This window comes from Delphinus delphis, chromosome 11 (assembly GCF_949987515.2).
Source record: "Delphinus delphis chromosome 11, mDelDel1.2, whole genome shotgun sequence".
NCBI lineage: Eukaryota > Metazoa > Chordata > Mammalia > Artiodactyla > Delphinidae > Delphinus > Delphinus delphis.
In genome coordinates this window covers 45,109,734-45,134,999 of record NC_082693.1, presented here as the reverse complement: position 1 = coordinate 45,134,999, position 25,266 = coordinate 45,109,734, and the positions used below count along the sequence as shown (strand labels likewise).

At 56.7% G+C, this 25,266-nt stretch overlaps 3 protein-coding genes across 8 annotated transcripts; 1 reads left to right on the top strand and 2 right to left on the bottom strand.

The window, feature by feature from the left end:
* Positions 1-2,274: 2,274 nt before the first annotated feature.
* B4GALNT1 (beta-1,4-N-acetyl-galactosaminyltransferase 1) lies at positions 2,275-9,143 on the top strand. Of its 3 annotated transcripts, none has more exons than XM_060025086.2 (11): positions 2,275-2,599; positions 3,191-3,409; positions 3,948-4,112; positions 4,249-4,355; positions 4,805-4,845; positions 4,993-5,173; positions 6,175-6,273; positions 6,423-6,613; positions 7,086-7,226; positions 7,477-7,717; positions 8,345-9,143. In XM_060025086.2, the coding sequence occupies exons 2-11, from the start codon at positions 3,192-3,194 to the stop codon at positions 8,560-8,562; spliced, it is 1,602 nt and encodes a 533-aa protein (XP_059881069.1). In that variant the 5' UTR covers positions 2,275-2,599; position 3,191; the 3' UTR covers positions 8,563-9,143. The 3 variants fall into 3 exon arrangements, with proteins under 3 accessions (XP_059881069.1, XP_059881067.1, XP_059881070.1); XM_060025084.2 differs by having other exon boundaries at positions 6,175-6,282; XM_060025087.1 differs by lacking the exons at positions 2,275-2,599; positions 3,191-3,409; positions 3,948-4,112; ... (1 more) ...; positions 4,993-5,173; positions 6,175-6,273 and having other exon boundaries at positions 4,827-4,845; positions 8,345-9,139.
* An 11-nt stretch (positions 9,144-9,154) lies between these two features.
* On the bottom strand, positions 9,155-16,190 carry LOC132433821 (solute carrier family 26 member 10-like). The gene is made up of 18 exons (XM_060025083.1): positions 15,848-16,190; positions 15,268-15,378; positions 14,547-14,704; positions 14,191-14,355; positions 13,778-13,930; positions 12,965-13,047; positions 12,668-12,815; positions 12,444-12,557; positions 11,388-11,465; positions 11,203-11,298; positions 10,686-10,792; positions 10,505-10,574; positions 10,316-10,432; positions 10,142-10,175; positions 9,980-10,062; positions 9,828-9,882; positions 9,605-9,711; positions 9,155-9,292 (listed from the first exon to the last, which is right to left on the bottom strand). The coding sequence occupies exons 1-18, from the start codon at positions 16,188-16,190 to the stop codon at positions 9,254-9,256; spliced, it is 2,061 nt and encodes a 686-aa protein (XP_059881066.1). The 3' UTR covers positions 9,155-9,253.
* A 1,407-nt stretch (positions 16,191-17,597) lies between these two features.
* On the bottom strand, positions 17,598-25,141 carry ARHGEF25 (Rho guanine nucleotide exchange factor 25). Of its 4 annotated transcripts, none has more exons than XM_060026298.1 (16): positions 25,001-25,141; positions 24,595-24,709; positions 22,097-22,311; positions 21,865-21,960; positions 21,711-21,784; positions 21,474-21,540; positions 21,181-21,284; positions 20,922-20,991; positions 20,713-20,802; positions 20,523-20,615; positions 20,283-20,333; positions 20,032-20,109; positions 19,645-19,845; positions 19,310-19,490; positions 18,831-19,042; positions 17,599-18,525 (listed from the first exon to the last, which is right to left on the bottom strand). In XM_060026298.1, exons 1-16 carry the CDS (start codon positions 25,097-25,099, stop codon positions 18,415-18,417), a joined length of 1,857 nt encoding a protein of 618 aa, XP_059882281.1. In that variant the 5' UTR covers positions 25,100-25,141; the 3' UTR covers positions 17,599-18,414. The 4 variants fall into 4 exon arrangements, with proteins under 4 accessions (XP_059882280.1, XP_059882281.1, XP_059882282.1 ...); XM_060026299.1 differs by having other exon boundaries at positions 17,600-18,525; positions 18,927-19,042; XM_060026297.1 differs by having other exon boundaries at positions 17,598-18,525; positions 19,645-20,109.
* Between the last annotated feature and the right edge of the window lie 125 nt (positions 25,142-25,266).

The window sequence follows — 25,266 nt, the reverse complement described above, 5'->3', positions numbered from 1 at the left end:
CCTGCGCGCAGCAACGAAGACCCAATGCAGCCAAAAATAAATAAATAAATTTATTTAAAAAAAAAAAAAAGCAACAAGAAGAAACCAGATGGCACCTTCAACATTCTGCTTGGAAATCTCCTCAATGAGATCTGCAATTCATTAGTATAGTTTCTACTTTCCACTCCACTGCTGGTGACAATGTTGCTAAATGTATCTCAATAACAAGGACCCCCTTTCCTTCAATTTCCCTACTTTCCTCACTTCTCTTTATCAGCAGCCTCCTTAAAGGACATGAGGCTTTTACTAACATGCTCTTCAACATTCTTAGGTCTTTCACTAACACTCCTCAAATTCCTTCCTGCTGCTACCCAAGACCCAGTTCCAAAGTCTTTCCCACATTTTTAGGTTTTTATTATGGCAGCACTTCATTTCCAGATTTTGGACAAACCCAGAAGCTAAAACCCACACTCAGGAGCCAACTATATATGCTGTTCTGTACCTTGTTTATTTTGCTTAACAGCTTTGGATATCATCCAGTATCAATAGATATAGATTAACCCAGTGTTCCATTGTCTGACTGAACCATATCTTTAAAATTTTAACTTACTAATATTTAAAATTTAAATGATTAATATTTTAAGTGTTAATAGATTGGCCAATTGCTCTAAGTTGTGTCAGTTTACACTCACAGCAATGTATGGTAGTGACTGTTTCTCCAAATACTTGACCACTCAATGTGCTAGCAAGCTCTTTGACCTTTACTAACTTGGTAATCAAAAACCATTTCATTGTTATTCTAATTTGCATTTTATTTATTATGAATAAGGTCAAGTATAATTTCATATATTTTAAAAGCCATTTTCACTTTTTCTGTCAACTGCCTAATCACAATTTTTGTTCATTTGGTGGTAATTGATAATTTTTTCTTTTCTTTTTTTTTTAAGATTTCTTTTCTTTTTTTTTTTTTGATGTGGACCATTTTTAAAGTCTTGATTGAATGTGTTACAATACTGCTTCTGTTTTATGTTTTGGTTTTTTGGCCCAAGGCATGTGGGATCTTAGCTCCCTGACCAGGGATTGAACCTGCACCCCTGCACTGGAAGGTGAAGTCTCAACCACTGGACAGCCAGGGAAGTCCCCATTTTTTCTTACTGATGTTTTAGAGCTCTTAAGAAAAGCAGACCTTCATCTGTCTTACATGTTGCAAATACTTTTTCACAGTTTGTCATTTCTCTCTCAAGTTTGTTTATAGAAATTTTTTCACTCGAGTTTTTTATATATCTTGATATTAAATATTTTTTATATATCTCTTCCCCACTCCAAGACCATAAAAAACAAAACAAACTCCATGAATTATTTTACTGCTCTTTGTGGTTTCACGTTTAATACTAAAATACTTGATAGATCTGGAATTTATTTTGGTGTAAGGAGGGTGAGAATCGCACTTTTTCCCCAGCTGATTAGTCATTTCTTTGTACACAATTCATCCAACAATCCATCCTTCCCTCTCCCCGTCCCCACATTTTCATTATTTTACATTTCTTATTATATCTTTTTTCCCCATTAAATCGTGACATCTTTTATTGGAACCGTGGAACCACGGAATTTAGGACAGCGTCAAGAATCCAGCTACAAAGAAGGGAGTCTACAGGTCTGCAGCTTGCACGCAGAACTACAACCAATCTAGCCACTGTTTGGGGTTTCTTTCCTCCCGCAAACCTGCAACAAGGAGCAGTCAGGAGAAGCAGGCCCTTGAATTGCCGAGTGTTTGGTACATCACTGAGTGTTCGTTAGATAACTGGGGTTGGGGGTTGGGGGGCGGGGGAGGCGAGCATGGGAGGGAGGCTGTGAACCTGTCTTTCTTAGCCAGGCATTTTTTTATTTTCCAGAGTCTTGTCTGTCTTCCTTTATCTCACCCTAAGTACCCAAATCTTCCTTGAAATGGGGTTACAGGGCGTCTCCGCCCCAACTCTTCCCGAAGCCCTTGTCGCCTGTCCTTGCCTACAGCCTAGACGAGAGGGCGGCTCCGAACGCATAGGGAATAGAGTGACTGGGATCGGGGGCAGGCGGGGGAGATGCCAGGGTTCGGAGGCGAAGGGCTGGAGGGGGAGGGGGGGTAGAGAGAAGGACCTGCGCTCGGCGCGGGCTTCGCGCCCCCGCAATGTCCTCGGCGCCCACCAGAAGGCGCCCCAGCGCTCTCCTTCCCCGCGCGTAGCCGGATCCTCCGCCGAACCAGCCCGGGAGCTGAGCCGCGCGGAACCGCGAACTGAAGAGCCGGGCGGCGGCCCGACCTCTCCCGGCCCGGCAAGTGGAACAGGGTACCGGGGAGCCTCGGATTTGTTTCTGGGACTGGGGTGCGGCGGCTTCTGGACTCCGATCCCCACCTCCGCAGGAAACGCCCAGAACCACCCCAGCGCCTTGGTCTACAAAGCCCGGAGAGTCCGAAGGCGGGAGGGGTCGGGCGCGCTCGGGAGGCAGGAGGATCCCCCTCACTCTCAGCCTCACACCCGACTCCCCCATCAGGCCGCCTCCAGCCCCATGAGGACCCCCAGGCTGGGGCTGAGAGCCTGGCGCAGCCCGGACCGAAATCTTGCGGCGGCCTCAGAGCGTTAGACAGGTCAGTGCCCGGGCGGGATGAGGGGCCGAGCCGGAGGCGGGAAGAGGCGCGCACGCAGGTCCACCTTGTCCCCCCGCACAGCTTCCCGAGGCCACTCACGGGGTCACCTCCGCCGGGGCCACCCAGTAGCGCGGGCGTGATTCTGCATTTTTCATGACAGGCAAGGTGTGGCGCTGCCCTCTGCAGCCCAGCCGGGGCCAGGTGATGCTCGGACTGAGGGGTTGGGGGATGCGCGGGCCAGGGGAGGTGGCGGGCTCGGGAACACCCGCTATTCTGATAAAATGGTACTCTTCTACTTATGAGCCGCCGCATCGAAACCACTACCTCCAACGTTTTCTTGCTTCAAGATGCCCGGCCTCAGGCGTGAGAGGAAAGCAAGATGCGGGAGAGGGAGAGAAGAAAGGAGGCCGGGAGACCCGAGGCCCGGGAAGTGAGGGGAGGGGACAGGGGTACCGATTCGCTATGCAAATCCTGGCGCGCGAGATGTGGAAAGCCCCGGGTGGCCGGCAGGAGCCTCCGGAAGCGCGGGGGCCCCAACCCACGCCTTCGCTCCCCACCTTTCTCACTCTCCCATCCCTACCGCCCACCCAGGATGCGGCTGGGCCGCCGGGCCCTCTGTGTGCTGGTCCTGCTGCTCGCCTGCGCCTCGCTGGGGCTCCTGTACGTGAGCACCCGGGTCGCGCCGGGCCTCCAGGCACCTCTTGCGCTGTGGACGCCCCTGCAGGGCAACCCCAGGCCAGAATTGCCAGGTCTTGCCCCCGAGCCCCGGTACGCACACATCCCAGTCAGGATCAAGGAGCAAGTGGTGGGGTGAGTGCAAGGAGTCGTGGTACTGGCACGGCACTCGCTGGGGGGTGGCGTGGGAAGCTCTTGTTTCCTCCACTGCTGAGCTCTGATGCCTGGGCTCCCCACGACTGGTTGCAGAGGGGTGAAGTGGGAGGTGGAGGGGGCCACTGAGTCTTGTGCTGGCGGGGGGGACAAATCTGTCCTCCAAGAACCTTGTCACGGTACGGGGAAGGGAGGGTGTGCCGTCAGGGGAGGGCGCTGACTTTCTGAGTCCTGGTGATTCCCTATGAAAGGAGAGTCCAGGTGGGGTCCTAATGGCGTGTAGGCAACTCTGAACACCTAGCAATTGGCCCTATTCTACACCTCTGTAAAATCCAGATTTAGGGGATGCGTCATTCCTTTGGTGGTTCCTCCTCCTGGGGACTATTTGAAGAGCAGTGTTTAAGGGAACAGATTTTGGATGGACAGGGTTGAAAGGCCAAGATGTAGGTCCTGTGTAAATGTTCTGTGGGATAAGTGAGCTGCATGGCTGGGCTCTGAGGACCCTTCCTCCCGGCTCCAGGCTGCTGTCCACAAACAACTGCAGTTGTGAGTCCAGTGGGGGGAGCCTTCACCTCCCCTTCCAGAGGCAGGTCCAAGCCATTGACTTCACCAAGGCCTTTGACCCTGAGGAGCTGAGGGCTGCATCTGCCTTGAGGGAGCAGGAGTTCCAGGCCTTCCTTTCAAGGTACCGGTACCAGTGGGAAAGGAGGGCATGACTCTGTAGGGGGAGAGCAGGGGGAAGCCTGGAGGGTGGGTGTGGCAGGAGGGAGAGCCCGTCTCCCCCTGACTGCTCCTCTGTCCTCCCCCTCCTTCACTGCCAGGAGCCAGTCTGCTGCTGACCAGCTGCTCATAGCCCCTGCCAACTCCCCACTACAGTACCCCCTGCAGGGTGTGGAGGTCCAGCCCCTCAGGAGCATCTTGGTGCCAGGTGGGGAGAACGGTCCTAGGGAATGACCTAAGCCATGGTGGGGGGTGGCAGAGCCCAGGTTGGGTGAGGAAGAATGAGGGAAGATTGGAATGGGAGGTGGGAGACTTGAGGTCAGGGAGGGCTCATGAGGTGGGAGATGGGGACAGAAGGGACTCTAAGATTGTCAGGAATTGTAGAAGACAGTGACTGGAGAGGTTTGGGGAGAAGGGTCTATTCTTGCTGACTGGCCAAAGTTAGGTGAACAGGTAGGGCAGGCCACAGAAGAGCTACTGCTTTGATGGGAAGGAGTAAAAAATAAGTTACTCTAGGCTATGCCCCGCAATGTGCCCTGCTGTGGCCTCAACAAGAGGGATGCATGAGAAATTCTGTGCTGGGTGTGGTGAAAGAGGGAAGAGAAAATGAGGAATTCCAGATTGTCTGTGATTTTGATCCCCTCTCCTTCCTCCCAGGACTGAGCCTGCAGGCCACTTCTGGTCAGGAGGTATACCAGGTGAGAAGAAACAGGAGGGCGAGGAGGCCAGGTGGGCATTAAGGATGCCGGGAGGGCAACAAAGCTGCCAAAGGAGGGATGGAGGAACCAGGGAGGCAAGAGGTGGGTCTGGGGCCTCACTCTGCACTCTCCAATCCCCTCTCCCAGGTGAACCTGACTGCCTCCTTGGGCACCTGGGACGTGGCAGGGGAAGTGACTGGAGTGACTCTCACTGGAGAGGGGCAGCCAGATCTCACCCTCACCAGCCCAGGGCTGGACCAACTCAATCGGCAGCTGCAACTGGTGACTTATAGCAGCCGAAGCTACCAGGCAAACACAGCAGACATAGGTGCGAGGCCCAGGTGGAGGTAGTAACAGGCTGGGTGAACACAGGGAGCCCAGAAAGGCAGGAGCGAGCAAGTGGCAGAGGGTGTGGGAGACACTCGGGCCATGGCCAGCGCTGCCCAGCCACACAATGGGCATTTCAGCTGGGCCAGCAGGGCCAGGGAGGGAGAGAAGGGGCCTTTGTTCATCTGGGGCTGGAGCAGGCCAGAGGGAAACCCGAGCCTTGGGTGTGTCCCCCCTTCAGGCCAACCATGGGGGCCCCAGGAAGTGACCTGCCCCAGGAGCCAGAAGACTCAAGCTCTATTCCCAGCCCACCACTTACTAGAGGGCAAAGGGCTTTATCTCCCAGAGCCCCCATTTCTCCTCTAGCAAAAGGGGCATAACACAGTCCTCCTGCTTCTCTCCAAGGCTTCTGTACCAAACCTGCTCCCACTTTGGAGCCTTTGCACTTGCTGTTCCCTCTGCCTAGAATGCTCTTCCCGCAGATTTTTGCATAGCTGGCTCCTTCCTATCATTTGGATCTCAGCTCAAATGGCTCCTCTTCACTATCACATTACTTGTCTTATTTTCTATTCAATACTTATCTGTATCTGAATTTTCTTACTTACTTAGCCTGGAACCAGACTGACTAGGTTCCTATCCCAGCTTTGTTGCTTAACAGTTGGGTAATTATGGACATGTTAACTTCTCTGTGCCTTCTTTTTCTGTAGTAGGAATCTACTTAATAGGGCTACTGTGAGGATTAAATGAGTCCATATATTTAAGGTAACTTTAAAAGTGCCTGGCACATAGTAAATGCTCAATAAAGGTTAGCTTTTTAATGAACTCTTTTATCATCTTTCTCCCACCCATTAAAATGTAAGTTCCATGGGGATAAGAACCTTGCATTCTTGTCTAACAGGACCTAGAAAAGTGCTACACAGAGTAGGCGCTTAAATATTGTTTTACTGAAAAGACAATGTTGTCCAAGCCCTAGGGGCCACATCTCATGTCCTTTCTTCCCAGTCCGGTTCTCCACCGAGGGACACAAAGTTGCCTTCACCATACGCATAAGACACCCACCCAGCCCTCAGCTGTACCCACCTGGGTCTCTACCCCTGGGAGGTGAGACTGGTATGTTCAGGGACATAGATCCAGCCCTGATGGAGAGCAAGTTGGGAGAGGGCGACAAGTTGGGAGACACCCCTGCGAGATGTCTTCCTGCTCTTCACTCCCTACTCTCCTCTGCACCTAACCCTGCCCCTCACTCCCAGCCCAGTACAACATCAGCGCTCTGGTCACCATTGCCACTAAGACCTTCCTTCGTTACAATCGGCTACGGGCACTCATCGCCAGCATCCGCCGCTTCTACCCGACAGTCACAGTGGTAATCGCCGACGACAGCGACAAGCCAGAGAGCATTAGAGGTCCCCACATCGAGCACTATCTCATGCCTTTTGGCAAGGTGAGCAGCCAGCGAGGCTGAACTGTGCGCCACAGGGCACCGGGAGGGGGCGCACCCTCAGTCTGCAGTCTCCACCATAGTGATTCCACGATTACCTGCCTCAGAATCACTGAGGCGCCTGTTAAGCATGAGGATTTCTGGAATGTAAACTCCACGGGAGCAGGAATCGTGTGTCTTACCAGCGCTGCGTTCTGAGAATGGTGCTTAGCACCTAGTGGGGGGCTCAGTAGATAGTTGATGAATGAATGAACGCATGAATGAAATGCATTCCAATACCTTCCCCCAGAACACTGACTCAGCGCCTCACACAAGTGGGAAATGCATTTTTTACCTAGCTCCCGGCCATTCGTAAGCACTCGAAAGTTTGGAGAGGGGCATAAGCTGTTGAGAGGGATCAGGAGTGAGGAGAAAAGGTGGCAGAGGGCTACGTTCTATCTCGACAGCATCGCCAACCGTACTTACCCTTCCCCAGGGCTGGTTCGCAGGCCGGAACCTGGCCGTATCCCAAGTAACCACCAAGTACGTGCTGTGGGTGGACGACGACTTCGTCTTCACGGCGCGGACACGACTGGAGAGGCTTGTGGACGTGCTGGAGCGGACGCCGCTGGACCTGGTAGGGGAGGGGCCTTGAGATATAGGGTGGGAGGAGAGCCTTCGGCAGTCTAAGGCCGCGGCCGGCCGGTAGACCCGATTGAGGGCAGCCAGCCCTGGGACGGGAGGGGACGACGAAGCGGAGCCTGGGGCACTATCTGGGTCCTGCAGGGGAGAAGCGGGAAAGGACAGGGCAGGAGAGCCGCCCTGGAGGGGGAGAGGATCCCCTTCCGGTCCGCGCCCCGCCTGCAGCCGTCCTCCCGCCCCGGCAGGTCGGGGGCGCGGTGCGCGAGATCTCCGGCTTCGCCACCACGTACCGGCAGCTGCTGAGCGTGGAGCCCGGCGCGCCAGGCCGCGGGAACTGCCTCCGGCAGAAGCGCGGCTTCCACCACGAGCTCGTCGGCTTCCCAGGGTGCGTGGTCACCGACGGCGTGGTCAACTTCTTCCTGGCGCGCACTGACAAGGTGCGCGAGGTCGGCTTTGACCCGCGCCTCAGCCGCGTGGCGCACCTGGGTGAGTGGCGCCCCCTCCTGGCCGGGCCCGGCAGGGATCCCGCGGGGCGCTGGGCTGGGCTCGGTGCAGTAAGGCGCCAAGGGCCCTGGGTACTACTCCCCGACCACCCCCGCGGAGCCCACGGCTGCTACCGGGGCCCCTAGAGCAGTTCTACAAAGATTTACCAAGACCTGTGCCCGGGCAAGAGAGAGAGCTTCCACCCCCTCAGCCCCGAGCATCATTTAAACCTCCACAGCCAGTACAACTGCTGGGTCCGTCTTGAGCTTCCCCACCACTGCCACCTGCACCTTTATCTCGCTCCCAGCCGTATCCCTTGGTTCAGACCACCTCGGAGCAGCCCATTCGGCATTTATTGAACCTCTGTGTGTGTGTGTTGGGGGCGGGGCAGGGAGGGGCGGGGGGTGGGGCGGAGGATCAGTTTTCAAAGCACAAGGTAAGGATATTGACTCCATTTTATACAAGAGTAAAACTAAGACTCAAAAGGGTTGATTTACATGCCCAAGGTCCTTAGAAATGGGGTCTTTGCATATGCACCCAACATATCCCAAATCTCAGTTCTCCTTTAACGGTGGGGCCTCTGTATCCTCAAGACCCTTCATTGTGTCCTCGCCTTTCCTCCACCCCCAGAATTCTTCCTGGATGGACTTGGTTCTCTTCAGGTGGGCTCCTGCTCAGACGTTGTTGTGGATCACGCATCCAAGTTGAAGTTGCCTTGGACATCACGGGACGCCAGGGCAGAGACTTATGCTCGGTACCGTTACCCGGGATCCCTGGATGAAAGTCAGGTGGCCAAACACCGCCTGCTCTTCTTCAAACACCGGCTCCAGTGCATGACCTCAGAGTGACGGCCACTCGGGGCCTTCCAACCGTCAGGCTGGGCCTACCTCCTTGCACCTGCCAGGAATATCTAGCAAAGCCCACCAGCCAGTGACCACTCCACTGACTGTCTCCAATCTCCTTCAGAACTTGATCCCAAATAGGGGCTTGTCCTGGTGACATTCCTCCTTTCTGCGAGTGCCCAGGGGCATGATGGAGCCATAACTCATCCCACAGCCAGTGCCAAGTCCTCCTCCCACCCCCTTCCCATAGGGCAGGAAGTGGGGGGTTGCTTTCCAAGTGCCAAAGAGCCCATGGGGACTCTAAAATCCTAAAGCGGAAACACTCTCATCTCCTTGGGACCAAGGGGGTGGGGAAGCCCCCAGTATATATTCCCAGGGCTGGGGCCTCCCTCGCATCCCTGGATCCAGGACTCTGTGCAGCGACTGCAGCCCCACCCCATGGAGAGAACTGGTGACGGGAGCTGGTGTGGGGACCAGTGAACATACAGGTGAAAGCCATTTTCAGTTGTGTCTCTGCAATGCTGTGCGCATGGAGGAATGGGGCACCAAGGGTCTGTGTGCAGACACCCAGACTCACTTCATGAACCCCAGAGACTTTCAGCTTCATTTTATTAGTTACATTAAGTAAGGGGGCTCGGGGACCCTGGCCCTCCTCACACACATGCTTTTGGGACCCTCCACACTCCACATGACCGGGTCAGACCCACACTGTGCAAGTCTTTGGACCAGTGAGCTCCTGGAAAAGGGAAGGGACATGTCAGAAGTAGATTAGGTGCCCCCCTCCCTCACCCAAGATTTGGCAGACCTCTCAGGGGTACCCCGCCTGCTTTGGAACCTTAGTTCCTCAGTTCTTCACCCACAGCTGGGCCCAGTCTCCCTGGTTTAGTCTTATATAGACTAATCACTTCATCCCCACCCCTTTCCTTCATCTCCCTCCTCAGCCCCCTTCACAAATCCCTCTGCCTGGATCTTCAGTCACTGACTCACACCTCCTTTGCCATAGCCCAGCACCTCCTGGCTTCCACTCCCGTTGCTACTGCCCCCTCACCAGTCTCTCCAGGGCATATGCAGCTGCATCCTGGACACTCACAAACAGCTGTTCTGGGGTCACTCTATCCAGGAGTCCTGCCTGGGTCAGTGTCCCCAGCACTGAGGCTGTGTGGAGAAGGGGTCAGGCTCTCAGGTCCTACAACTACACCGTGTCCTCTTCCTTCCCTGCAAGCGTCCAGTCACTCCCCACTCTCCAGATCCCTCCATCCTCCACATCTCACCATTACACTGAGCCAGGAGAAGGTGGATCCCAGCATCTCGGCATCGGCTGGCCAGCTACGTGGGGCGGGGGGGAGGGCAGGGGGTTAAATCCTATATCAGAGAGTATTCGTGGGACAAGGGGACTTTCTCCTTAACCTACCCTCTCCCTCACCTGAACCACTTCTCTGGCCCCTGCAGCATCTGCAAAGGTGACACCACTGCAGTCTAGGACTACCACTCTGACAGGCTCAGCAACTAGGATGGCAGAAGGCAGGAGTACCCAGATGCCTCCATGGGTCGTGCCCAAATCTCCCTCATTGTCATCCCATCTCACCTGCATCAGGTGGGCCGTCTGTCTTTGGAGCCTCCTGTGAGTAGAAAAGGGTAGTCACCATCTCTGAGACACAAGCACGAACATGCACCCCTTGAGCACAATGACCCCCCCCAGAACACCCACCTGTCTCCCACCCCCAAAGAAGCCACACACCCCTTTGACCAAGTCCCTCACCTTGCCTCCTTCTCCAAGCCCCAGGTGCCACTCCAGGATGCGGCGAAACTGCCCACGGGTCCCGAAGTAGAGCGGTGTTGGATAGCTCAGGATGCAGAGCCCTGGGACCTGGAGGAGCTAAGGGGTCAGAGGGTCAGTGAAACATCCGAGTCTAATCTTCCCTTCCTTCTTCGGCTGTAGCCCACCCACCTTGTGACTCTCTCTGAGTGGCCTGTAGAGCTCTGTCCCCTCAGCCAGTCCAAGTGCCAGGCACTGTACCCTGGGCGGGAAGCTGGGGTCAGATTCCCAGCCTGACCTGGCTGGAGAGTCACCCCAGGCACTCTTTTCTCTTCCCTCCGCTCATCTTGACTCCCCTCATCTCTACTCCCACCTCTGGGTGCGGCAGACCACAGTCACCATGGAGAAGACCACACCTACAGCCAGGCCCAGGTCCACACTCAGGGTCACGACAGCCACCCATGTGACCATCCACACAGCCTGCAGGACATGGATGGGAGCGAAATAACCAAAAGAAATGCCAGGCCATCCCTGCCAGGGAAAGGGGTCCAGGGGCAGTGACTGCCGGGGCAAGTGATGGGGAGGGATGGCCCGGGAGAAAGTAGAAACAATGACAGAAGGAAGGAACGGGATGGACCTAATAGGGGATACACACCAAGTGTAATGACCCCAGACCTTGAACCATCTGGGGAGTTACAAATATTCAGGTCTGAAGAGGTTCAAGCTCCGCCCTTCACCTTGTCTCTGAGTAAAGGGATTAGGAGGTATACATGTTGGGGGGGGGGGGTTGCAGAACTTAGGACTGGGACAATTAGCTTCGATCAAGGGCAGAGGCTGGGGACGCTGGTAAATGGGAGGGGGCATCCGAGGGTAATGCTGCCATTTCTCACAAAGTCCACGCGGCTGATGCGCCATAGTTGTGGAAGTTCTCGCATCTGGAAGAACATCTGGCGCATGCTGGAGATGTTGATGCAGGCCAAGACAGCCTTGGGGCAGAGGAGGTAAGCTGACCACCCCAGTGTGGAGGGATGTCGCCACCCATCCCAGCCACCCCTCCACCTCCTCTGCTGCTTACCTTGGGCAGATAGTAGAAGAAGGGCCCCAACCACAGCAGGACAGACAGGACAACCATACAGGAGAAGAGGCCTGCCACCTAGAGGGAAGGAGGGACGGAAGCAAAGAAGGGAGGGAACCTCACCCACCCCCGCGTGAGAGTTGGTCTCCCTGCCTACTCTGCCTCATCCTCCTTGGAAGTCTCCCTCCTCCCAAATCCCCTTCCACACTGATACTCCTCACTCCTCAACCCCCTGCTTGATATTCTGCCGCTCACACCTACCTTCCCCTCCCCCAATTAAATGCCTGTCATTTGCTGGTCTGCCCCAAGATGCAGTTCAACATCCCTATTTTTGTAGCTGACCTCCATCTTTTTTCAAAATTTTATTGGAGCATAGTTGATTTACAATGTTGTGTTAGTTTCTGCTGTACTGCAAAGTGAATCAGTCATACATATATATATATATATATCCATTCTTTTTTGGATTCTTTTCCCATAGTCATTACAGAGTATTGAGTTCAGTGCCCTGTGCTATGCAGTAGGTCCTTATTAGCTATCTATTTTTATATATAGCAGTGTGTATATGTCAATCCCAATCTCCCAACTTATCCCTCCCCCACCAGCCTACCTTCATCTTAAAAGCCATTGTTGGATGACCCTAAAAGCAGGTTAATCACATGCTTAGGGCACCAACAAAGTACAAGAAACCAAAAACATTAGGGAGAGACTTTGATATGTGATATTTCTTTTTAAAAGAAAATGTCCTCACAAGGAAAAACACCAGAATTTTGTTTCTTAAATTTATTTTCCAGATAGTATTGTTCTTATTTTGAACTGCACATAGGGCACCATAAACTTTTTCAGTGCTTATAGAGTCTACAAAGGTCTTAATGTACCTTTCTTCTCTTCTATACCTCCTACCCAGGTAATCCCATCTCCTCACTCACCTTCCCTCACAGAATTCCATCCTTCTCTATAGAGCTGCCAACTGGGGATCTGCCAATCTTCCACTTGTTCCACCACCACCCAACCTGGATGCCCCTCCCCCCTTCTCCTCACCCAGGGACGTGCTCTTACCTGTGTGTTCCCACCAGCATCCACTAGTAGGCTGGTTGTGGCCAATGTGGCCGAGTTGGGAAAGCAAGAGAAGAGGGAGGAGATGAGGTTGGAGACACCATGTGCAAAGAGCTCCTGGAGGGATGCAGTGAGATGAAGAGGAGACAAAGGCATGGCTGGGAGGGGGGAATCCCATTAGGGGGCTGTCCCCTGAATGAGGTTGGGGTCCTCACTCAAAGTCACACCTGGTTGGAATCAATAGTGTAGCTGTACTTGTCTGCATAGATGGAGGCCAGGGAGGCAGACACTGCAAAGGTAACCAGTGCCATGGGCAACGAGTCGGCCAGAATCCTGGGCAGCTCAGCCAGGTTGGGGAGGAGAGGCCGCGGAAATCTAGAGAGAGAGGAATCCATGGTGAGAATGGGTTGGGTATAACAAGGATATGAGCAAGAGAGAGGAAATGGCATAGGGCAGGACAGGGGAAGGTGCTGGGTGGGAGAGTTGTGAGGAAAGAAAACTGGTGCCTTTCCATTCTCTCTTACCCTCCGGGCAGCAATCCAACTATCTGGATGTTGTATCTTGTGTCCAGGGAAGAGGTGAAGCAGAGCACGGAGGCCAGAAGCACCTGGGAAAGAGAGCAAATTAGAGCATGGGAGGAGACAGGCCCCTGGCAGATGCTGGAAGGAGCTCAATATGAGAGAGGATTGCAACGCAGGATTAGGTGGTTGCAGGAGCCCAGCAACTGGGGTAGCTGGGATGTTTTGGGGATGGATGCCTAACAACTGGTTTAGAGTGAAGGAGGTTGGGGATGGGAAAGAAGAATGATGTATGCCTGGAGCTATGGAGAGAGAGGGACAGGAAGAAGTAAGAGGGGGCTGCTATGAGGGATGGTGGATATCAAGAGGTGCAATCGAGCCATTCTAAGCAGGGAAGCTGGGTTATATCAAGGGATATATGGGGTATCTGTGGAGACGAGGAGAGCCTGTTTAGTTGGGGCGGGAGAGAGAAATGTAGGTGGACGCGGGGAGGAAGATAAACCGTGAATTACAGTGCGGGACCGGCGAGGGGAGAGACGGGAGCGAAGGTGCCGTGGCGAGCGACACCGCAAGGGGGCGCTGTAAGGAGGAAGAAGGCTTTCTAAGAGGCCTACAGCCGGCTTTTTGAGAGAAGGGGGGACGTTTGGGTGGGGGATTCCCGAGGGTCAAAGTGTTCTGGGAAGAGGCCTGGAAAAGTACACATGTAAGCAGGACCTCTCATCTGTGACCTCTCTGCACTCCATGAAGGGGCGGCAGCGGCCAGTTCCTACCGGACGGGCAGGGTCTGTGCGGTGCACGGGGCTGGGACCCCATCCTCACCATGACGATTTCCCCTGGGATCGGGGTGGGTAGCCTGTCTCGGAACCTCACGTTCAATTCCTTGACGGGCACGAGCAGCGCCAGGCTGAGCGCCGAGACGGTCAGTTCGGCGGGACTGCTCCGCGGCAGCGCCGTCAGCACGGCGGCCAGCGTCTACGGGCAGGGGCAGTGAGCAGAGGGCCTGGGGCCAGGGTCGACTGCCCCCAGCGCGGACCCGCCAGACTGAGGCGAGGCCTCTCCTGGCTCCCATCAGGGCTTCCACCTCCTCAGCGACCCTCATTCAGCCACGTGGTTCTGACCTTTTCTCCGCCCATGCCACACACTATCCCTCCACTCGCCCCCACTTCCTTTCTTTACGGGCTTCCCTCTTCCCAGGACCGCTAGAAGCCTCTTCGCTCTTCTCCCACCCTCACCTTGAAGAGAGCGAAGCAGCCGATCTGACGCGGGAGGGGCAACCCCAAAAGGCTAGGCAGTTGGGACACGAGCACGTGCAAGGCGGCCCCACTGGTCAGCGCCTTGACTACAGGCTCCGACAAAAAGGTGGCCAGGACGCCGAGCTGCAGCGCGAACATTCCCAGCTGCAGGGGAGAAGATGAGCCATCACCACTGGAGAAGGAGCAGACCAGCCCCGGCGCAGTGCACCAGCTTGTCCGCGCACCTCTCCCGCCTAGACCGGTGCTGGAGACTTGTCCCTCCCTCTCCCCTGGCCCAATTCTCCGGGCCCCCAGCGTGGATTCCCTCAGGGTCCTCCCCCAAGGTCCTCCCTCACCATCAGTGCCCCGCTCCCGAAGGCCATGGCCGCAGCCGCACCAACCCGCTGAGCATCCAGCTGTTCCCTCTCAATGCCGCTCAGGTTCCCCTCGAGGGGTTCAGGCACCAGCCGCTCCACGGCCGAGCCCGTCATAAGGCTGAGTACCGCGAAAGTTCCTAGGGCCGGGGGACAAACGCAGAGATCACCAGCTGTGCCACCTGGGGCGCGGCGACAGCCCAGGCTTCGCGCTCTCCGCCCAGGATGCTGCCGTCAGACGCCCTCTCCTAGAAGGCTTGCTGCTCAGGTGAAGACTCTGGGGCCAAGAGCTGGTGCAGCAGCCCGGAACCAGAGGTGAGGGAGGAAAGGAGGGAGCGCCCGCCGGGAAAAAACTGCTCCCAACTGCGTCACTGCCCCCTCCTGCAGACGCCCTGGGGACTGCCTGCTCCTTTGGGCGACAGAGTATCTCCTCTCCCCTCTTCCAAGTTGTAGAGACGTTCATTTTAACCAAATTTCATGGAGGGGAAAAGTCCGAGTAAACTCCCGCCTCTTTGCACCCACTCAGCACCCGCAGCGAGCACTGTCTAGGTCAGAGGTTCACGGCAGTGTAGCGGCAGAGGCGGAAGGGAAGGTGGGGGGCGTGAAGACGGGAATAAGGGCGAGGGAGCTTACAAGAACGGAAGCCTCAAACCCCTGTCCTTTCCACCCCACAGAGAAGGAGAGGAGTCACTGGGTCACTCACCGGTGGACAGGTGTCTCCCAGTACCCAACAAGGTGTAGATGAGGACGGGAAAGAAAGAAGTGTAGAGTCCGAACACTGGGGGCACAGAGGTCAGGAGGGCAAAAGCCATGCCTGGGGGAGTAGTGGAAGGAAAGGTCTCCGGTGTGTAGGTTAGGCGGCAGGGTGCCCAGCCCCCAGGACTGTCCTTCCCTTCCCGCACTCTTAGAGGCTGGCCCGGGGACTCTAAATCCCGCCACATGAGGGAACTGAGGGGTTAAAGGGCCTCGATGGGAGGTCGTGGGGCGGACAAGGTCAGAGATCTGTGTCGGCCGCGTCCTGGGGGGCAGGCGTCCTGCCTCTCTCCAGTTCCCTGGGCCGGACCGTGTCCAAGACTTCGCGCATAATTGCACAGATGAGGGGAGCTGGGGGTGGGGATCTGATGGAGCTCCACTGTCCTTACCCAGAACTTGGCCTCAGGTCCCTGTCGCCGAGCCCTCAAGCCACACTAACCCACCACTTCGCTCCCGGTTCCCAGGCCCCGTGCCAACCCGAAGCCCTCTAGAGCTTGGGCCCCTGACAGGCTGCTGCTGGCGCCGCTCACCCTGGGGCACGTGCACGATGCCCACGGTCACTCCGGCCACCGCATCCCCGAGCAGCCAGGCCCGCCAGCGGTAGTGGGGCAGCCAACGCAGCGGGGGCAGCCGCGCCCGCAGCAGGGGCCACGGCCCCGGTCCGGAACAGGCGCGGGCCCGCCGCTTCCAAAGCCGGCGCAGCCGCGACCAGCGGGGCTCCGCGAGTAGCTCGGGCTCCTGCTCTGCGTCCCCGAAGAGCTGCTGAAACCGGGCCTCGGTAAGAGGTTCCCTGAACTTGGCGCCCAGGGGGGACTTAAGGTCGGAGGCCTCTCCCGGACCTGGGCAGGTGCTGGCACCGGGTAGCCCACTCATTTTGCCCTCTGCCACCTCCAACTCCGCCCAGTCTTAAATACCCCTCCGCCCGCGGGCCCCGAGTCCCGCCTCCGCGAAGCAGGGTCCAATCCCGTCCCGGAGGGCGCCCTCTCTTGGGGACCTTCTACAGTCAGGAGCCGGCTGCGCCTTGGGGAGGGGGTGTCTCTACGTTAGGCGTTTCCTCAGACATCCTTGGCCAGATCGCTCGCTCTGCAGCCTGCTATGGGGGGAGGGATGGCCGTGGAAAGGGTTAGGAGCCAGAGAGGCAGGGCGAAAGACAAACGCGCCCCATCACCCAACACCCACTATTTACCGCTCCTAGGTCTTTTGACTCCCGCCTTCTCGCTCCCGGTTCCTTTCCGCATCTGCACCTTGGGCGAAGACAGACGCTGACTCCTCTAGGGTTACTGGTCATTCCCAGGGCCGCTGCATTGCCCACAAGAAAGTTCAGCGGCGTTCCAACTTCCCTTCCCCGCCCCCCCCCAGACCCAAATCCTCATGGGGCACAGCTTGTCCCCAGAAAGTGTAAGGGGCTCCATTGGCCTCAGCTGTTTCACAAACTATCTAGATGGGAAGCAGCTGCTATTGGACACGGATGGATAGAGAACCGCCCTGCCACACACACACCTCTGCTGGGAGTGGCTGGGCCTAAATTCCCAGTTCAGGGCCTCAGGGGGAACACTGAACAGACAGGGAACTTTGATTTTATTTCTCAGAAGCCAAAAACACTGAAGCACTGTTTATTACGTTCCAGTGCTATTCACAAAGTAGGCACTCAACAACACGTATGTGGTTAAATTAAGTACAAAAGGGTCACCCACCCACCTCATGTACCCCTGTGGTCCCTAAAGAGATTCAAAGGTTCTGAGCTCCAGAATTCTGTTATTTGCCCCATCCCCTCCTCCATTCACACGAATCCTTAGCAGCCCTCCCCAGTCCCTGACCCCAAAGCCCTGGGGGTGGGGTACAGTGAGGGTGGGTCTCCCCTCTTCAATTCCTCCTATTGTTCCCCAGAAGTCTTATCTGGGCTGTACGTCCTGTCCCCTTCACCTTAGAGGTCCCTCCCCCCATTGTGGCCAGAGAGACCTCAGGCCCACAGGGAGACTCCAGCTCTTCCTCACCCTCCCACCCCAGCAGTCTATTGTCTGCTGAGGAAGCTCAAGTACACGTGACTGGGCCCAGGGGACGGATGGACACAGTGGACACACCGATGCCCAAGGACCCAGGACAGGGCATCTGGACACGGATCTCTGCACGTTTGGCTCTCTGTCCCAGGGGCTGTCCCAGAAGTTGGGAGAGGTGAAGACCCCTTTGGGCTCTCCGCTCTTGGGTCTGTGGCTTGAAGAAGAATCCCTTCCTGCTCAGTATGGATATGCCTTACAACCTCCCAGACAGCAAAAGTAAGGACACCCAGAGCCAGAAGGGGACACAGCACCCCAGCATCCTCTCACCTCCCCATGTTCCCTGAGCTGAACATGGTGGCCCCAGAAAGAAAGGTACATTGGGCATTCGGAGCTTTAGAATCTGGGTGTTGGGGGGAATGGTGGGAAGTCACCCCACAGCGGGCTTTCCAGTGGGGTCTAGAACAGAGACCAGAGGGGAGGGAAAGAGGGACTGGGCAAAGGGGAGGATACGTCAAGGTTCTAGGGTTTTCCAGTAGCCCTAAGCTCCAGGTCTAGACTGAGAGTTGCTGAAACCGCAGGTGAGGGACAAAGATAATGACATCTTTTATCTTACATCCCGCACCCTTCTCCTTTCACCAGGCCCCTCCTCAAGTGACTGATCTGAGGGGCCAGCTGATCTCTTCCATACCCCTTTACCCCACTTACCCCTACTTCAGCTTCCCCTTCCCTCTGCCAAGACAGCAGCTTTAGTGATATAACAAAACCTTTATTCTCAAAAAACAGAAAAAACAAAATCAAAAACAAAACCAATAGTTTCTGTCTGGCCCTTGCCCCAGCCCTCCTACCCACCCACATTTCCTCCTTTTGGGGGGGACCTGTGATGCATGCATAGGGGTGGGGGCTGAAGGAGCCTATGTTTCTTGGGCAGAAAGAAGTCTTTCTGAGTCTAGGTTCCCTCCTGCAAGTTGACACTCCCAGCCTCGCCCACCCTCCAGATACACCAAGAGGGAGGAATTCTGGGGCGCTGCCAGAAGGATTGCCCTGAAGTTCCTGGGGGAACGGAGTGGCTGAGTCAGCACCACCCCCATGGCCTTCACCAGTTACAGCTCATCTTCATCCAGCTTGGCAAGTCTGGCTTGGCAGGGGGGGGCGTTTGGAATTGGTGGAACTGGAGGAGAGTCATGAGGAGCTTGGGGGATGTCACTGGAGGCCTGAAGAGAGACTCAAGTCAGAGGATCACAAAAGTTCAGGAATCCACCCTCACTCCTCTCTTGTCAGTGTAAGCCCTAGTCAAGCCACCCCCTCTTGCCAGACATCTTAGATTATCTGAGACCATCAGCTTCTCTCAGGGTTAAACTGGAGTGGGGGAGGGCAAGAGATGGGAAGTAGGAAGGGGCAGACAAAAGGAAGGTGGTGGAAGAAAGGAATGATACAGGGGAAGGAGGTTTGGGGATCCTGGAACAAGAGAGGACCTCCCCATTCTGCCCTTACAACCAGGGAATTCCATTCCTCATACCTGTGTGTCCAGGGACAGGGGGACTCTGGCCACCTGCCCTTTGGGAAACAGCAGCAGGGAGGGAAGAGAGCCATTGATGGGTGTGTGTGTGCTGACCTGGGCCCGATCTCCAGGCCGAATTCTCCCGGGGCTCCCCACCCCAGGACCTCCTGGCCGTCCCAGGCTGTTTGTCTGGCTCTCCCGTCTCTGGTACTCAATGGGTGACTGCAGTGCTGGGGCAAACAAAGGGACAGAAGGAGGGTTACAGCAGAGACACGCCCTTTCCCAGGGGCTCTGCTCTCAAGGACTGTCGGCCAATGTAAGTCGCTTGAGGCTTTAGGGGATTCTGAGTTACTAAATCTTGAGCTAGTTGTGGAAAAGTGAGGATGAGGGATGGGGAGAAGCTGGGGTGAGGGCAGGGACTGGAGATTGGGCGGTGAGGGATTCAGGAGATCCAAGGACCAAGGGAGGATGTCGGGGAGGGAGGGTGAGAGCTTCACCATTGAGAAAGTCCCGCTGGCTTTCCAGGATCTGAGCCACTTGCTTGATCCAGGCCTGACTGACCGCAGGGTCTGCAGTTTGCAGGACATAGCGCTGGATCCCACCCTCTGGCCCTCTGGAGGTCAGTGCAAAGCGGCAAGGGTCACCTTGGAGGTTCCCCTCCAGTCCCAGGCAGCTCACCTGGATTGGCAAATAAGAGGTAGCCCCCCAATTCTTCAGGCCCTCTCTGGTTCCTGTCCCCTCCAACAAATCCAAAGAGGATGTGAGGGGCCACTGTCCTCTCAGAGGCCTCCCCTATCCCAGTCAGACCTCTCCCTTGGGACACCCTCCCCACCTTGATGCTGCTTTTGTACACATATCCAGGCTGCGTTCCACCTCTCACTCCTCCTCCCAGGGCCTCGCTGAAGATGATGATTTGCTCAAAGAGGAAGACACGTCTCTCTCGACCCCGAGAAGACAGCAGCCCCCCAGCCTCGGGCTCTGTGACCCAGAATGTGTCCTGGCCCAAGAGCTTCCCCTGAGCAGTCAATTTGCCCTGAAACCAAAGGAGAGTGGCCTTTGAGAAAAACAATAAGAGAAAAGGGGCAACTCTCTGCTCCTCCCTCCTTCCCCTGACACTCCCAACCAACCATCTCCTGTCAGCCCCAGGAGAGCACAGTTCCCTGTAAGGATCTCCTGAGTGCTCAGCCTGGGGCAGAAGAGCATTGTTCCATCCCTGTACCTCAAACCCCCGCAGTCTCCCCAGGGTCATCATGTCATTACAGCGCTTGGGTACGAAGCACATGACCTCCACAGCTTGCTGGGACACAAGTGAAAAGAAGAGCACTGTCATCATTGGAAAAGAGGCGTCTTCAGACCACGTCTCTATCGCCAACCAGCCTTCCCCTTCACCACCCGTGGAGCTGGAGGAACCCAGGAGACTAAGAAGATGAGGTGTGCGTGGTGTGTCCTGTGAGATCTGGGAGTACTCACCTCCAGCTCTTCAGTTTCCATCCCAGCTCTACTATAATACTTGAGAAAATCCTAAGACACAGAGAAGAAATGCTCAGGGAGGTTATGAGAACATCCTCAAAAGCCCTCACATCCTCCCCTGAGGACACAGGTGAGGGCCCCCCCCGAAGTCTGGGTGGGGAGCCTTAGGAACCCTGGGGAGACGAATGAGGAAAGGGCCATCCCAACCAGCCGTGCCCCCAGGGAACAGGTGGCCCCGACCTTGAGCAGCAGCTGGTATTTCATGATCCTCTGCACTGGTTTGATGAGGAGGTCGTTGAGCTGCAGGCGGTGCCCCAGCTGCTGCCGGAGCTCCTGGGGACAGGGACAGATGGGGTGGTTTTGCAGCCTGGAAAGCCTGCTCATGCTGACGATTCTGTCCCCCTTTCCCCAAGGTGTCTCAGCCACTGACCTCAAAATAGCTGTCCCCAAATTCTGATACCACATGCTCTGACTTGGGCTTATTCTGACAGTACACCACATACATATGCAGGCGGCGCTCCTAACAGGAGTAAAATTCAAGAAAGAGTAGAGTGAGCGAGGAGAGAGGGCACATCTCCAGAAAGTCCTGACCCACTCCCAAACCCCTCCCCTCCTGGGCCCCACTCTGTCAAGCCTCACATGTTTGATGAATAGCTGAGCCAGCCAATCAGGATCCTTCAAACACCTCTGTAACTCCTGCAGGAAATAGCTGGAGGGGTAGGGAGGGAAAAGGTTGGTCAAATACCCCTACTCCAAGCAACTCAGAGCTGTCTGCCCTGGTAGTGTTCCCCGCGAAGTCTCTCCAAACATTCCTCAGGCAACAGTGGGCCCGTGGGTAGGATACAGAGACCACCAGACATACGCCCCTTCCCCTCGCTCTCAGGGATCCATCACTCACTCTCGATGCCACTCGTAGATTTGCTGGATGTTCCCAAACACAATCCTGTCACGACCTCGAAGATTCTCGGGTACCCCCTGAGCAGCCATGGTGGCCATGTAACCCTGTGGGAAGGTTGGGTGGGAACATGAGTGTGTGGAGCCAGTCCTGGTGGGAACCTCCCCTCCCCAAGAAGTCCAGGATGTAGGGGAGACTGGGAAGGTGGGACAGAGGAGCAACAAGGCATCTCCTAACATTAGCCCTGGGGAGAGGGAAGGGGCTGGGCCAGGGCTGGGAAGGGAAAAGGGAGCTACCTCTACAATCTGCCCCAAGTCGTCCACGTACATTTTCTCTGTCTCTACCAGTTCAGTCAGGACGTACCTGGGAAGAGAACAGGTTTAGCCACTTCCTCCCTCCTGGACTAGAAGCCCCTTCATTACCACAGCCAACCTCAGGGGAAATTCCAGGTCTCAAATCTAAAATGTGAGAGACAATCCTCTGGAAGTTGCGCGACTGCGGGGGTCTGGGATAGAGAGTGTGTGGACACTTACATACTCCTTTCCAGAGCCTTCTTCTGGTCCTCTTCACTCTCAGGGGCTTGGGACAAAGTCTCCTCTTCAGGTGGCTGTAAGGAAGAACATCCCAGAGTAAGCAAATGGATGCCTCTTGGGTGAGGGGAGCCACGCCAGACTCATGTCTTCATACCTGCGTCTTATCCCCAGGGCCCCCCAACAATGTGGTCAGCAGGGTCAGTTCTGGCAGCTCCTCTCCTGTGGCTAAAGCTGGTTCCAGCATCCAGTTCTGGGGGCCAGAGGTCAAGTCTCAAAGGTCAGGGACAGTAGCTGTGTCTCCCCAGTGACCAGTGGCCCCCTCAACCTGCCCTCTCCCAGCACCCTTCATGGATGTCCTACATGCTTCTCTGGTGCTCCCTCCTCACCTCATATGGTCCAGCCTGGCCACCTTCTGCCTCAGTTTCCACACTGAGACAATGTTTAGAATGATCCAACCATCTTCTCAGGCCACTGACTGGCCCTGGGGGTCCCGGGGAACAGGGGCCAGAGCTGAGGCCAGAGCTGGGGCCAGAGGGAGCAGCCAGACCCGAGGCAGCTGAAGCCGAGATACTCCCCTCACTGCCAGCAATGGAATAGGATTCTAAAGGGGTGGGGTAGGGGGAGAAAGGGGGTGATAAATTTTGCTTCAGTTCCAGATTCAGGGTCCCTAGGGAGCTCCGAGAGTCTCTGCTCTGTGATGCTCAGCCCCTCTCCCTCAGGGCTCACTTTCTTGCCATCCTCATTGGAGTTGGCCAGGAGAGAAAATTTCACCAGGACACCCTTGGGAAGAAGGACAGAAAACACCTGGCTCCCTAGGCCTGGAACCCCCAGTTACATGTGGGGGTTCCCCCATATCTGAGCATGGCACCAATATGGGGGTGAGGGCAGCCATCTGGGAAGACACTGGAAGCTGGGGGTGGCCATCTGCTCTCCTACAACCCTCCCCCTTGCAATGGGTACAGACCATTCTCTGAGAAGGGTGGTGGCGGGGGGGGGGGGAGAAAAAGAGCTTAAGAGCCCATCTGCCACCCCCAGACCCCTCCTCCACCAAGTGCACTAGTCACTATAAAAAGAAAAGACCTCTGCAGCCCACCTTCCCAGCACATGCACAAACCCAATAGAGGGGGCAAGTGAGGAGAGCTCATCGGTGTTATCCTTGGCCTGGGCTCAGGGACAGCGGAGCTGTGATTTGGGAAAAAGCCCCTGGTAGACCCCCCTCATCCCTCATTCCTCCATCCCCCTGTCCTTCTTCAGATCTGAAGTAGATTCTCAGCAGAAGGATTTCAGGGAAGATGTGGTCTAGGCATAAGGGGATTGTGGATGGGTTTTTCTCACACTCAGTTGAGAGGAGTCCCCTGCCCCTTCCCCAATTTCCTTAACTTTTAACTGTTAGAAATTTGAAGGCAAGAGGGGATCTTAGAGATCATCTATTAGGTCACTTTCCTGGAAAACACAGGTATAGTCTCCAGCCTCTAAATCCCTAGGGCCGGGACAGACACAAGTCCTGAACCCTCAGCCCGCCCCCCACTCAACACTGGGCCCTCGCGACCTTACACTCACCATGTCCCCCCCGGGCGAAGCAGCAGACGCATTTTGCCAGCACTTTTCGGATCACGCGGGGACAGGCACAGCGACCCCCCTTTTGCCCCCCCCGCATGGCGCCCGGGCCCCCCCACACCCCCGACCCGGGCAGGCCATGCAGGGGGAACTACGGGGGGCGGGGACGGCGCAGGGCGCACACCCCCCCTCCCTCCTACCCCGCTCCAGGCTGGGGGAGGCGGGGGGAGGGAGGGAATAGGAAGGCGGGGGTCCAGGGGTAGGCGGAAGTCTGGTCTGGAAAAGGGCTGGGGACTCTGTAGAGAGGGCGGCGCGGGGCCGGGCCGCCGAGCTGGGCGGGGAGGGTTTCCGGAACCCAGTCGGTGCGGGGCCCAGGGTCCAGATGTCCAGCGGGAAGGGGAGGGATGGTGGAGGAGGCTGGGCCGGGATGCGGCAGCCGCTCCAGCTGCGTCTCCGGCCTCCCGGATTGGGGGTAGTTCTAGGCCTGGTCAGGGGAGGAGGCGGGGGCCGACTCCCCGAGTCACTGGCGCTGCGCGGGTCCCCGCCGAGCGGCGAGCAGAATAACAGGCCCCGCCGCCGGGTCGCCGCGGGGAGGGGCCTCTGCGGCCCAGCTCCGCCTTCTCCCTCGCTTTCCCCCTTCAGCCAGTGCTGGGTTCCCGCCCCAATTCCCCCTCCGCCAGGCACCACCTCGTACCCACTCCAAGTCCCCAGCGCCTCCGCCCCTCCTCTCTAGCCTGGGCTCCCCAGCCCCGGGTTCCCCCTCCCTCCCGCATCTCCGGCTCCGACTGCGGAGCACTGGCGTGGGGGTTAAGCCCGGCGGCGGGGTCGGCTAGGGTCGCCCCTCGGCCTCTGCGGCGGAGAAGGGCGCGGCGGATGGGGCCTTAGCCTGTGCGAAGAGGTCCTGGGGTTGGGACTGTCTCTAGCCGCGCAGGGGTGGACAAGGTCCCCCAGTAGGGGATGCGTGAATGGGGAGCTCTTTGTGGGGAACACAGCCCGGGTGCCGCCCTCTCGCCGGACCCTTCTTTCCTCCAGGCCCCGGGACTCCAGCTGAGGCTAATCACCAATTAAGGAGAAGTCCTGGAGACTCGGCTGGCGAGGGGCCAGGGGTGGGGCGCGGGGACACTACGCCAGCGGGGGCTCGGGACCCGCTGAGGTGGGGGACACACAGCGGGCTAGAGGGCGAGAAGAAGCGTGGAGGTCTCAGCGTCTATATGGGTCTCATGCAAATTAGATGCGAACCTTTATACTAATACGAGCAGCATATTTTTTAATTTGCCACTTTGCGCAGGATGGCAAACTGTGCCCCACCCCACCCCTAGCTTCTTACCGGGCAGCGGAGCCCAGGCGGGGACCTCGCGTTCGCGCTCCCCTCTCTGATTCCCCTCCGTACAGTTAGATTCTGGCTCGGTCCCCCCCAGCCCTAGGGGGCTTCTCTTCGGGGGCTGCGGGGACAGAGTGATCGTAAGAAACCCGCCCTCCACGGCCAGCCTAGACCTCCCGCTTCCCCTTCTCCCTCCTGTCAAAATCCACTTTGTTATAAAAGGGTCTTCGCCAAGGCTGGGGTGGAGGGAGCAGTTTACCCAAGAACGTGCCTATGATGCTCTTAATGGAACTTTTGGATTCCTGCGACTACCCCGAAGGATTCTTGTTTGCGGGTAAATTGAGTTTGTGGGGTGCAGCCATCCTGAAGCCCCCTAAAGACCCCCGACCCCACCGTGGTCCCCCTTTCTTACCCCCTCCTGCCCGGGTAGGGCGCATGCGCGCAGCATGCCCCCCATGACCCCCAGTATCCGGTCAGTGCGGCCAGGGGCGGGGCGCTCCGGGGGCTTCATGCTGGACCCCTACCCTCCTCCAAGTTTCAGAGCCGAGGGGGCACGGAAGCTGGGGGGCTCTGAGGCCAGCGTGCGTCCGGGGAGTTGCCGCCGCGGAATCCGCCCCCTGCCAGGCTCCGCCCCCACTCCCACCCCAGCCAAACTTTTCAAAAGGGGTAGGGTTGTTC